This window comes from Pleurodeles waltl, chromosome 4_1, assembly GCF_031143425.1.
Source record: "Pleurodeles waltl isolate 20211129_DDA chromosome 4_1, aPleWal1.hap1.20221129, whole genome shotgun sequence".
Classification (NCBI taxonomy): Eukaryota; Metazoa; Chordata; class Amphibia; order Caudata; family Salamandridae; genus Pleurodeles; species Pleurodeles waltl.
The window spans coordinates 1,013,937,069-1,013,949,413 of NC_090442.1; the positions used below are offsets into that span (position 1 = coordinate 1,013,937,069).

General features: G+C 48.9%; 1 protein-coding gene across 1 annotated transcript in view; it reads left to right on the forward strand.

Moving 5' to 3' along the window:
* SLC13A1 (solute carrier family 13 member 1) overlaps nucleotides 1-12,345 on the forward strand; it is a 311,708-nt gene that overhangs the window by 198,708 nt on the left and 100,655 nt on the right. Inside the window, exon 7 of the mRNA XM_069229886.1 lies at nucleotides 5,156-5,194. Within this exon, the coding sequence (XP_069085987.1) occupies nucleotides 5,156-5,194 (39 nt within the window). The remainder of the gene's footprint in view (nucleotides 1-5,155; nucleotides 5,195-12,345) is intronic.

A 12,345-nucleotide genomic window follows, 5' to 3' on the forward strand; every position in this document is an offset into this window, starting at 1 on the left:
CCCTATCATCCTCAATCCAATGGTCTTGTGGAGAGATTCCACAATACCTTGAAAGGCATGTTCACAGGCCTCCTTGTGAACATGAGGCGTAAGTAGGTAATCCTGTTGCCATGCCTACGCTTTTCTTATAGAGAGGTACCCCAGAGGGGGGTAGGGTTCACTCCGCTTCTCTATGCGTGCCCTGTAAGGGAACCCTCTGAGCATATTACAGAAATCCCGATTATTGTCTAATTGGTTATTACCAGGCACAGCAGAGAGTTTAGAGACTACCTGGAAGAATTCTTTGGATTATTTTTTTGCTAGATTCATTTTTTTGTGAAGTATCTGGATTTTTCTTTACAAAATGAAGGCTTTATAAGCGCCGATAGCTAGTTTGCATTTTTCTTTTTCTGCCTTGCTATATTCCTTCCGCCATCTCTGTTCTTGTCTTCTACAAGCTTGTCTCATCAGTCTAAGATTGTCTGAGAACCAGGGTGCTGAGGGTTTGCCCTGTGGGAAACTGTGGTTTTAAGTGGAGCTGACAGAGAGACTGACGAAGACAACCATTTTTCATAAGCGGTGGTAGTTAGATCCAGATCCCCTGTAATATCTGACTGCCCCTGAGCAAGAATCTGATTTAGTAGTTAAGTCTGAATTTTACACCATACCCGGGACTTGACAGCATTACAGGATATTTTCCCGGATAGTGTTGTACTGTAGTTTTATCTCAAATATAAATGTCTGATGGTCAGTCCACGTTAGTGGCAAACAATCAAACAGCTCTAGGGAGGGATTGTTTGAGAGTATCCCATCCAGCATATGGCTGGTAGACCAAAGCTTGCTAGTGTGTTAATAAGGTCCTCTATATATTTGTCATCTAAGATTTGGAGATAATTGAAATCTCCTAGTACAGTCAAATTATTTGCCCCTAAGCCCAGCTGCACGCTGTGTGTAAGATGCCTTGAAGCCCTCATCACTGATAGAACAGAGAAAGCATTGCATGCATGCCCCATCCCCTCACCTCCATGCATGGTGCCTACCATAATGCTCACAGAAAGAAGATCCCACCTAGCTTCACCTAGTGAGTTGCTGTTTTGAAGCATGACTTCACAGCAACATTAGGAAACAGGGCTGAGATCCAACAAATCACCCACTGCAGGAAAAGCAGGAGTGTGGGTGTGCTTGGCCTGTCCAAACACAGGACCTGCTGGGAGCTTGAACAAGCAACAACCTGTCAGAGCGTGTACAGAAGGATGGCTGTGTCCACTACAACGAGGAAGGGCATCCAGCTTGGACTCAACAACAGACACCTGATCACTAGGAACAAAATGTGCTAGTATAGGATCTTATCAAAGTGCTGAGACTAGTGGTATGTCAGCCAAACCAATAGGCTTTTGCCAACCCTAGAGGGATGGTAGCTAACCCCTACGTGGGTGCCAAAAAAGGGGCCAGCAGGTGGTTGTGACGAAAGAGTGAGAGCACCAACTTGCTGTTTACATTCAAAGCCTCCAGTGAGAGAAAGGAGGTGGGGCCAACAAACAGTCCAAAATCAGCTGGGGACAAGAAGGCCCACACAGCGTCCCCAGCAGGTTCAGAGTGTCGCCATCAGGTTCAGGTCATCATTGCCGCAAGAAGCTCAGCCTGCAGGAAGACGATCCCCATACAGAAATCCCAAAAGAAAAGCACAGCAAGCACGGTAGTTCCCGCCGAGTGATCATCCACTGGAGAAGGACAGGCTTGGAGCGCCAATGCTGAAGAGGAGGTACAGTGAGGCACACTGGTAGCAGCAGCTCCACCAATGGTGAGTGACTGCATCTACCAACTAACCAGCCCAGGCCAAGGCCAGAAACTTACAGAAAGGATTGCTGTGGAGCTGTACTCTGGGCAGTCGGCCCAATTTCCTCAACCATTAGTGTTGGACCTGGCCCTCTCAGCAGGGTCACCCCAAACCTTTTGCCTTTACCCCTCCTATTTTTGTTGAATTTGTTTTTGTTGGCTTTTAGGACTCTGTGCATTACCACTGCTACACTGCTAACCAGTGCTAACATCCCTGTGCTCTCTCCCTTGAACATGGTAATATTGCTTGTACCCACCTGGTCCATTTACTTTACTTATAAGTCCTTAGAAAAGTGGTACTAGATGCACCCAGGGAATGTAAAGTAAAAGCTACTAGTGAGCCTGCAGCACTGATTGTGCCACCCACATAAGTAGCCTATTAAACATGTGTCAGACCTGCAAATGCAGCCTGTGTGTGCAGTTTAAATGTCATTTTGTCATTTTGACCTGGCAAAAACTGCTAAATTCATTTTCACTATTACAGGGCCTACCTCTCCCATAGGATAACACTGAGTTGCATTATTACATTTAATAAGTGATAGCTTTCGGTTCGGAGCAGGTAGACAGATTGAGTGTGGAGCCTAAAGTATTGTAATTTATAGTCCTCTTTTATGGTAAAGTCGGATTATAAGTCACGATTGCGAAAATTCCACTTTTAGAAAGTTGGCATTTTCTTGTCCCAGCCATTTCATGCTTGCAGCCTGTATCCTTGGTCACATGACTCGGCAGAGCTGGCAGTTGATCTTGGAGTATTGCTCTCAGACAGTGAGAAAAAAGGAAGCTAGTTTTTTGGCAGGCTGGGCCACCCTGACTTAACGAGGGAGAGGAGCTGTCACCAACCATATTTGCACATCACAAAGGCTGTGCCTGAGCACTCTCACAAAGAGTTTGACCCTGGTCTTTTGTGATCCGAGACAAGCTAGGACCAGGACAGGGAGGCAGGTAATTCCAAGTACCTATAGGGGGTGTAAACCTCTCAAACCTACTTCAAAGTAAACACCAGGTATAAATATTGGACCTCAGACCTTAACTTTTTGAGCTAATGTTACTCCTTAAATCATATTTCTGGTTCTACTGATAGGACTTTTGTTGTTTCAGTCTTACATTATTTAGTAAGTTTTACTCTATTTTTCTAAATTGGTGTAGGATTTTTCTTGTGTTGTGTTTTCAGTACATTACTGATTGAGTTGCTGCATAAATACTTTACACATTGCCTCTACAATAAGTCTGACTGATTTTCTGCCAAACTACCAGAGGGTGAAGCACAGGTTAATTTGGGGGTTGCTTGCATTTCACCCGAACAGTGAATAGTGGTTGCTACTTGAGTGGAGAGTTTCACCTCCATCAACCAGTAACCCAATTTCCAATACATAGGAAATAAAAGAGCTTTAGTTCCAGGCTTCAGTGGGTAGTACAGGGGGTAAGTGAGCTCATTGTCAATAAGATTGGGTTGCCCATGGGTACTCCATTTCTAAAGGTGAGCAGCTCTTTTTTTTAAAGGGATGATTCCTGAAAGCTGGATCCAGTGCAGGCTAGCTGTGAAGCAAAAGGTCTGTCAATTAAAAGTGCCAAAGGATATGAGCTGCTACCTCGTCTCTTCCTTTTTTTGCTGTTTCACTACAGACACCTGTAGCAGACAGTATTAAATACAATACTATGGAAAGTGGGTTTATGCTCAGTCTCTTCTTTAAAAGTATATTTTGGGTACTTTCAAATTGGCCACCATGTTGCTTGATGCAACGTGCAGCAACGCTGTGTGGTAGCCATCTTAAATGTATAGAAAATACATTTTGTATACTTTCAAGATTGTTGTGATGTTGCATGATGCAGCTTGGCATGATAAAATATGGTGGCCATCTTGAAAGTATTTTTTTTTTTTTCTGTACTTTAAAAGTGGCCATGATGCTTGCTCATACAACTTTGCATCAAACAATGTGATGGATTTCGTTGAAAGTGTAAGAAGTACACTCTCAAGATGCCCAGTTGCCACTATTGGCTTGCCAATGTCTACACAGTTATAAAAGAATTGGCAAAGCCAATTCTGATAACCAAGCAGCATTGGCAAAGTAAGAATGAGTGGCTTTCCCACTGTTTGCATTTCCCTGACATTTCCCCATGTTCCCCCAAGTCTCAAGGGCCATGAAGGCAGCAGGAAAAGAAAATGAAAAGACTTTGCTTTAGGAAAGTGAAACCATACACGGCTTTGTACGCGGTATTGTTTCAGCGTTAGTGATAAACAAATGTAAATTGATATGATCAATAGGCAACAATTGGGAGCAGAGAGATACACTTCTGACAAAACAGAGCAATAACATCCCATGGTATGTGAAGTCTGAATGTTCCCTGTTTTGCAAAGAGTAACAGTGACCAGGTTTCCTCTCTGCAGAGGCCTGGATACTGGTACATACTTGCAGCCGAAGGCCTGATCCAGAGTTTAAGGGACAGTACTCCATCCATAAAGTAGGCCGACGACATTAAGTGCATCGCCCTGAGGACTACCATTCACCAAATTCTGAGATAATCACCAGCCCAGCAGTGATGTCTGTATCTGGACATTCAGTTTGGTGGACGGCTGTCATTGGTTTTGATGACCATGTACCAAACTTTTATCAACTTTTTGATTTTCAAAAACGAACTCCCAAATTGGAGGTTGGCTATTGAAAATCAAAAAAAGTAGTGTCCTCCCACACCAAGAGGTTTTTTCCCTGCGTGTGGGCTTTTGTTTTTTTTCTCTGTCCCTCACTGACAGCTTTTACGTACCAGTGAAGGGCAGAAAAAGAGGAAATCAAACCGTCCACCCTAAATAATTCTCCAGTAACCCCTGTAATATCGGGTCATCAGAGAATGCTTTCTGTTGATGTAGCCAACGTTGTCCATCGACAGAAAGCATAACATTTTCTCGACTTCTAATAGTGCAGGCGAACTATCAGTTTGAGGGGTACTCCGCTGCATTTCCAAAATGGGGCGCTGTCCCCCAAACTCTAAATCACTCCCTAAATGTGCAGACTCAAGATGGTTTCCCATACAAGATCAAAATGATGTACCCTCGTTTTCATGTTATGGATTCACACATTTGGTTGTGTTTGAAATATTTAACTGATCTTATTGGAGGCAATATGCCTGAATTATGGGAATTTTTGGAAGTTAGCCGTATGAGCCAAAGGTTGTTTTTACAGCAGTCATATAGACATATACAATTGCATTTGTGAAATGATTTAATCTTCACATGCACAATAAACTAAATAAATTTACAACAACCACAATAATATGCACGTCAGTGCTGACAAAGTTATTGCATCAGTCATCGAACTCACAGCTTCATATTTTGTTCCACTCACAGGTGCATGATCCAAGCCCTGCAAACGATGAGCACACTGAGGTAAGAGGGTAACCCAAACTGTAGTTTACCGTTTGTGGGGGTGAATAACGGTGGCAGATGCCACATATTTTTCCAGAGAGGTTATTTCATCGGATTTATTAAACACGAGTCACTCGTGAGACGTGAACTATTGCATCCCATAAAATGATTCTGAGCTCAGGAAACTTTTCTGAGCGCACAAGCTGGTGCCCTTAGATGAAAGGATCTTTCAAGAAGACAGATTCTCTTACAGTCTGTTGATACCTGTGCTCACGTTATTGTCTCTTAGATGGACAGGGGGCAGTGCCTCCACACCTATGCCCCTGTTACTCCAAGGCCACTGCTCTCACCGTCCTTTGTTATGGGAGGCCATCATCGGCCAGGAAATGTTCTTATCGACCCCATCAGGAATTATGAAGTCCAAAAAGTTACCATTGCCTTGTCATGTCCCCCTTGGGTTTCGGCTACTGAAAGCAGCCAAAATCTGTGGGGAAAACTGCAGGAGAGAATGAGGAATAAGTGATTCCTCTACTAATACCTCTTTCTCGTGGTCCTCAGGCATCACGTCGCAATCCTCATGATTTTCAAGTCCCCAGAGGTAACGGGACTCCTGAAACTTTATCATTGATGGTCCAGAATTATCACTCGCCATGCTGGGCGGTCAGACTGACTCTGCAAGCAGATGGGGTCCCTGGAAAACAGTTGTATTGCACCTTTTTTAAGGGGGGGGGGGTAACTTGTAGTTGAAGTTGTGCAAATCCTTCAACTTTTGGATTTCATTAAATCGTAAAGCTTGTGACCTTGCCCAGTTTCAACTGTGGACTCACTATCACTAAAAAAGGCCTTGGGTGAAGGATATGGGACACTGAGTGGCATCACAACACGTACTAAGGCAGGGATATGGGGCATGTGGAGTGGTTAGAGGCCAAGGCCTGTAGCCACTGCCAAGCGCTCACTGTGCATGGTAGCAGTGTCTGAATCTATGAAGTACTGGCATCTGGTCCACTGGGCACGACTGAAAACTACAGTACAAGTTGGGTAGTGAGGTGCTGGGCACAGGATGTAGTCCTTGGCTGCACCGTGTGCCACGTTCCTGGTGTGCACACAGACATTTCTTGCTGACCAGGTACCGAGAGCTTGGTTACTGGTGCCTGGGCAAAGCCTTGGCCGCATGCCAAGGGGTACATGCACACCCTGTGCCCAGCATGTACTAGGGACTGGGTTCCTGGAGCCAGGGCTCATGGCATACTGAAGTGGCAAGTACTTGGGGCCTGGATATTGAACAAAAGGTGTGGCCAAAGGCCATGCATTGTGGTTGCTGGGATATAGGGTACAGGGTGTGGTCAATGGCAAAGCATCGCTAATGTGAACTACAGGAGTTTTGCAATATTAGCATTGTTCTGAAATATTAAGTGGCTTAACATGTTCTTTGAAGCTTTTCATGTTTATCAAGTAACTCATGTATTGTTTTTTACCCTATAGGGTTTTCCTCCCACGTAGAAAAGTAGAAGGATTTAGAAGGGCTAATTTATTGATGCTTGGTGTGCTCTATTCCATTTCGCCATGTCAGCGGGAGGATGTACTCCGTTGCCAGGGTGCAGTAAAGTCTGCTGTATTTAGATGTGGCAGGTATCTCTGTGCATTCAACAGAGCATCCACCATGTTCAATGCACCTGCACAGCATTTATTTCATTTTTTCATAAACAGTTTGTTAATGAAAAACTAAAAACATGTCGTCATGAAATGCTGGAAGATTTCTCCAAGTGCGTTGGAGTCATTTCTTTGTTTTCCTGTTTGGGAACACTTGTCTTTCCCTGGTGGTTCTGAACAGGAAAAATACATTGGAGAACTTTCCCTAAATAAGGTGGAAGGCCTGAGGTACTTGGACTGTCAGCTCAATGTTACACTGGCCACAGGTCAAAGGTTTCCACCGGCAGAGCCAGAAGATGCTCTGCCTTTGGAAACATGATAGTTCCCTAAATAGAAAAGGGAATCTGCAAGTTTGGCAGCCAGAGTATACCCTGCTATGGTGTTGGTTGAGTGCCATGTCTGCCAAACACTGAATAAGGCCCTATGCCTCTACTGGAGTGGACCAGAATGAGTACGACTGGGTTGATTTACTGCATTATAATTAAAATGATACTCAAACTAGGACTTTAAACAGTGCCAGTGATGTGATATCTATAACTGGACATAAAGGGCAAAAGCAAGGGTTTTGCGGTTGGTCTTAAGTCTCTCCCACCACAAAAGTAATTCTGAATGTATAATGAACCTCAAATATATGCCCGCTGACACTTTTCCTTGACAAGTTTTGCCACTACGAACTTTCTGTGGGCGATGAGTTATTGTTTCTTTATGACTTGTGTAGCACTGCAAAGAGCATTAATAACATTAAATATTCTCCTATTTCCTTTCTTACTATTTTGTGGAAAAATACTGGAAGCCTAAAACCTTGTGAGTAACACATAGTTAACACCAGCAACATACTCTTGGCTTAAAAGTGCTCCCTGTTCTGAGACAACATGCCCCTAAATTAAATGTGTTTGAAGTTGGGTCTCTAGTTGGCAAAGGTATGCACCCTGTCCAAGTGAGGACCACAATCCTAGTCAGAGTAAGTCAGTAACACTATAAATTAACCTGCGCTCACCCTCTGGTAGCTTGGCACACAGCAGGCAGGTTTAACTATAGAGGCAATGTTAAAAGTATTTGTGCAATACTTCAAACATTAACACAGTAAAAACACCACAAAAGACACCACATCCTGTTAGAAAAAGAGATTATTGCCCTTATTACAACCCTGGCGGTTGGTGTTAAAGCGACAGTAATGATGCCAACAGGTCGGCGGTAAAAAAAATGGAATCACGACCACGGCGGAAACCGCCAACACATACAGCCACTTTAACACTCCGACCGCCACGGTGGTAGCAACAAACACCGCGGCGGGTACTGGCAACAGCCAGGCTGAAGACGATGTACCGCCCACTCCATTAAAACCCGCCCATCTGCCAGCTTTTCCGGGGCGGTACCAACGCCATCAAAAGCACGGCGGAAACAGTACTTGGAAGGGAAACCACTCACCTCTCGACACTCAAGGAAGAACCAGGACGCCATGGAGCCCCAGCTGCACGTCCTGCCCATGCTGGTGTATCTTCTCATATATCAGGAGTACCAATGGCGGCGACGACGACCACAGTGACTACAGCACCTAGTAGACAGAGGAGGGGAGGAGGAAAAAGAGAGTGAAACACACACCAACATCCCCAGCCCCACCCTCACACCCAACACCATACACACAAACACATGCAACAGCATTACATATACACCCCGTAACCATCTGGAAGAATGCAAGGACAAAAGGAATTGAGTCAAATCCGTGTAATCTTAGCATTTTAGAGAAGTGCGTTCATAAATATATAAACAGTATGTACAATATATACAAAATGAGGGACAATGTCCACACAAAAATAGTCTGTGGCCCCCTGGGCCATAACACATAGGCCAAGCCCACAGTTGACTCCTGCCTCAAAACGGAGAGACCACTGCAGGGGCATCAGGCTGAAAACACACAGGCACCTCAGGGGAACAGGGAAGGTGGGGGGCACCTCATCTGGAAGATGGAACAACGCCACTGCTCCTGGAGGGGGCTCCATACCCACAGCGATATCCTGGGGAGTGCAAGGCCACATTCTCTGAAGTCTCTCCAGTGGGTGATTTGCCCACAGCCTGGTCCTGGGGAGTGCAAAGCCACAGTCTCTCAAGTGAGTGGTTCGCCCACTGCTTGGTCCTGGGGAGTGCAAAGCCACAGTCTCTCAAGTGGGTGGTTTGCCCACTGCCTGGTCCTGGGGAGTGCAAAGCCACAGTCTCTCAAGTGGGTGGTTTGCCCACTGCTTGGTCCTGGGGAGTGCAAAGCCACAGTCTCTCAAGTGGGTGGTTTGCCTACTGCCTGGTCCTGGGGAGTGCAAAGCCACAGTCTCTCAAGTGGGTGGTTTGCCCACTGCCTGGTCCTGGGGAGTGCAAAGTGGCAGTCTCTCAAGATGGTGGTTTGCCCACTGCTTGGTCCTGGGGAGTGCAAGGCCACAGTCTCTCAAGTGGATGGCTTCCTCCACTGGTTCTGGAGGGGGCTTTGTGCCCAGTCTGCTTCATCCTGCCAAGGATTGGGTGTGTGGATGCCTGTCTCCACTGGTTCTGGAGGGGGCTTTGAGTCCAGTCTGCTTCATCCTGCCAAGGATAGGGTGAGTGGATGCCTGTCTCCACTGGTTCTGGAGGGAGCTTTGAGCCCAGTCTGCTTCATCCTGTCAAGGATAGGGTGAGTGGATGCCTGTCTCCACTGGTCTGGAGGGGGCTTTGAACCCAGTCTGCTTCATCCTGTCAAGGATAGGGTGAGTGGATGCCGTTCTCTACTGATTCTGGAGGGGGCTTTGTGCCCAGTGATGCAGCACTTGGGGGGTGCCAGGTCACGGTCCCCCACCTGGATGTCAGAGCCACGAGGTTTGCAGTGGTCAGGATGTCTGATAGTCCATGGAGGCAGGGCTACAGTCCATCCGCTGGCGGCTACGACTGCACAGTGGTGGTAGTGCTGGTGCTGGTGGGGGTGCTGCCAGTGGTGGGGGGAGGCTCCAGCCCTTCTCCTGCAGCCTCAGACGGCTGCCCACTGGGGCTGCTGCAGCTGGCAGTGGTGCTACTGTCAGCGGTGCAGGTGGCGGTGCTTGCGGCGGGGCTTGCGGCGGAGCAGGTGGCGGTGCTGGCCGCAGTGGAGGTGCCGGTGCTGCCAGTGGCGGGGGGAGGCTCCAGCCCTTCTCCTGTAGCCTCAGATGGCTGCCCACTGGGGCTGCTGCTGCTTGCAGTGGTGCTACTGTCAGCGGTGCAGGTGGCGGTGCTGGCCGCGGTGGAGGTGCCGGTGCTGCCAGTGGTGGGGGGAGGCTCCAGTCCTTCTCCTGCAGCCTCGGACGGCTGCCCACTGAGGCTGCTACTGCTGACAGTAGTGTGCTTGTGGCAGTGCAGGTGGCGCTACAGGTGGCAGTGCTTGCGAAGGTGCTTGCGGCGGTGCAGGTGGCGGTGCTGGCAGTTGTGCTGGTAGCCACCAGGCCTTCACCTGCAGGCTCGGATGGCTGAAGTGACTTGGCTGGTGTTTTGTGCCCCTTCCTGCCCTTGGCAGGTGGTGGTGTCACCTTGGGTCTGGCAGCTGGAGTCTTTGAGGTGGCCTTGCTGGGTGGTTGTGGCTCCTTCCCCTTACTGGATGCTGTCCCCTTCTTCACCTTCCCAGGTGGCGGAATGTTCTTTGCCTTGGCAGAGGTTGGTGGCACACTGGCTGGCCTGACGGGTGCCCCCTTTGAGCCTCTGACAGCTGCAGGAACCACAGCGGACGTGGACTTGGTGGCTGAGGTGCTTGGTTGGGGTTTGGCCACCCTGGCCCGAGGGGAAGGATGAGGGGGAGAGGGGGTAGCAAACAGGTCAATGTTGGCTAGGAAAAGCTTCTTAGGGACATTTGGGCAGGAAGAGGGTGAAGGTTTGGGAGTGGAGGAAGTAGGAGTGGTTGTAGGAGGTGTCAGTCTGCTGTGTTTGGGTGCAAGTGCATGAGCTGGATGCTGTTGTGAGGTGGATGGCTGTTGGGTGGGTGTGTGCTTGCGTTTGTGTACTTTGGGAGGAGGGGTCACAGACACAGCAGGGAGAGGACACAGGGGACGTGTGCATGGATGTGCGGGTGGTGACTGCCAGTGAGGGGTGTGTAGTGATGGGCGTGCTGGTGATGGAGGTAGTGGATGAGGATGTAGTGCATGCAGGTGTGAGGGGACGATACTGGGAGGGAGGTGGAGGATGAGGAGGAGGGGGGACACAGTGGAGGCAGTGGATGTTGGTGTGTCTGTATGGGGATGGTGCTTGTGTGAGTGCCCGTGAGATGAAGTGTGGTGCTTATGTTTGCCTGAGCCACTTTTGTGTGTTGATTTGGGTGAATGCTGGTCTGAAGGTGTGCTTGAGATAGGCTGGGGTTGAGGGGATTGGGACTGGGTAGAGTAAGTTGGAGGGGGGAGGCTAGAGACAGGGACAATGGCTGCCATCAGTGCGGAGGCCAGAGCCTGAAATGCTCTCTGTTGGGTCGCCACACGAGAGTGAATGCCCTCCAGGTATGCATTTGTTTGTTGCAAAAGCCTATCGACACCCTGGATGGCATTCAGAATGGTTGACTGCCCAACAGTGAGAGATCTCAGGAGGTCAATAGCCTCCTCACTGAGGGCAGCCGGGCTGACTGGTACAGGGCCTGGGGTGCCTGGGACGAAGGGGATGTCCATCCTCCTGGGTGAGCGGGCATGGGAAACACGCTGAGGGTCTGCTGGGAGGGCGGTGCTGGTAGAGGTGGTGGCAGCTGTACCTGATATTGCGGTGGGCAGAGAGGTGTCCGCCACCGCCAGGGAGCTTCCATCAGAGGAGGAGTCGCTGTCTGTAGTGTCCCCTCCTGTCTCTGTCGTGGTACTTCCCTCACTCTCTGTTCCACGGGTGCCCTCACCCTCGGTGGATTGGGCCTCCAGGCCCATGTGGGATGCAGCTCCCTCCGTCGCCGGTGCCTCTGCTCCTCAGCCAGATGATGCTAATGCACACTAAGACAGGGTGACAAAACAAAAATGGGTGGAGAGACAGAGGATACACTTGATCAGTGCCAGCAACAACACTGCCATTGGCTTACACAACACACAGGGAGCTGCCCTATGCACTAGGCCATGCACTACTAGTTACAATGCTAGTCACCAGCCCATGGGGGACATGGCATAACGTCATCAGCTGTGCACCTGAAACCTACAGGACCCTGCACAGTAGTAGATGCCTACTAACACCATTGGGTTTGGAGTGCTTCAGAGCCTGCCCAACAAGGGACCTACCCTGCCATGTTCGCCCTGGCCTAGGGGCACCCACAGTCCACATCCCCCACCCAGATAAAACCTCAACGTGCACCAACTCATGAATCTGAATTTGTACTCACCCCCTTGTGGCTGCTGTGATGCCCTCAAGCGCCCATCCACCTCCGGATAGGCCAGCGCCAGGATGCGGAACATCAGGGGGGTCAGGGTACGATTGGCACCCCTTCATTGTTGGGAGGCCAGCCCCAGCTGGGCCTCCGCCGTCTTCCTTGCCCAGCGGCGCAGGTCCTCCCACCGTTTGCAGCAGTGACTGCTCCGCCT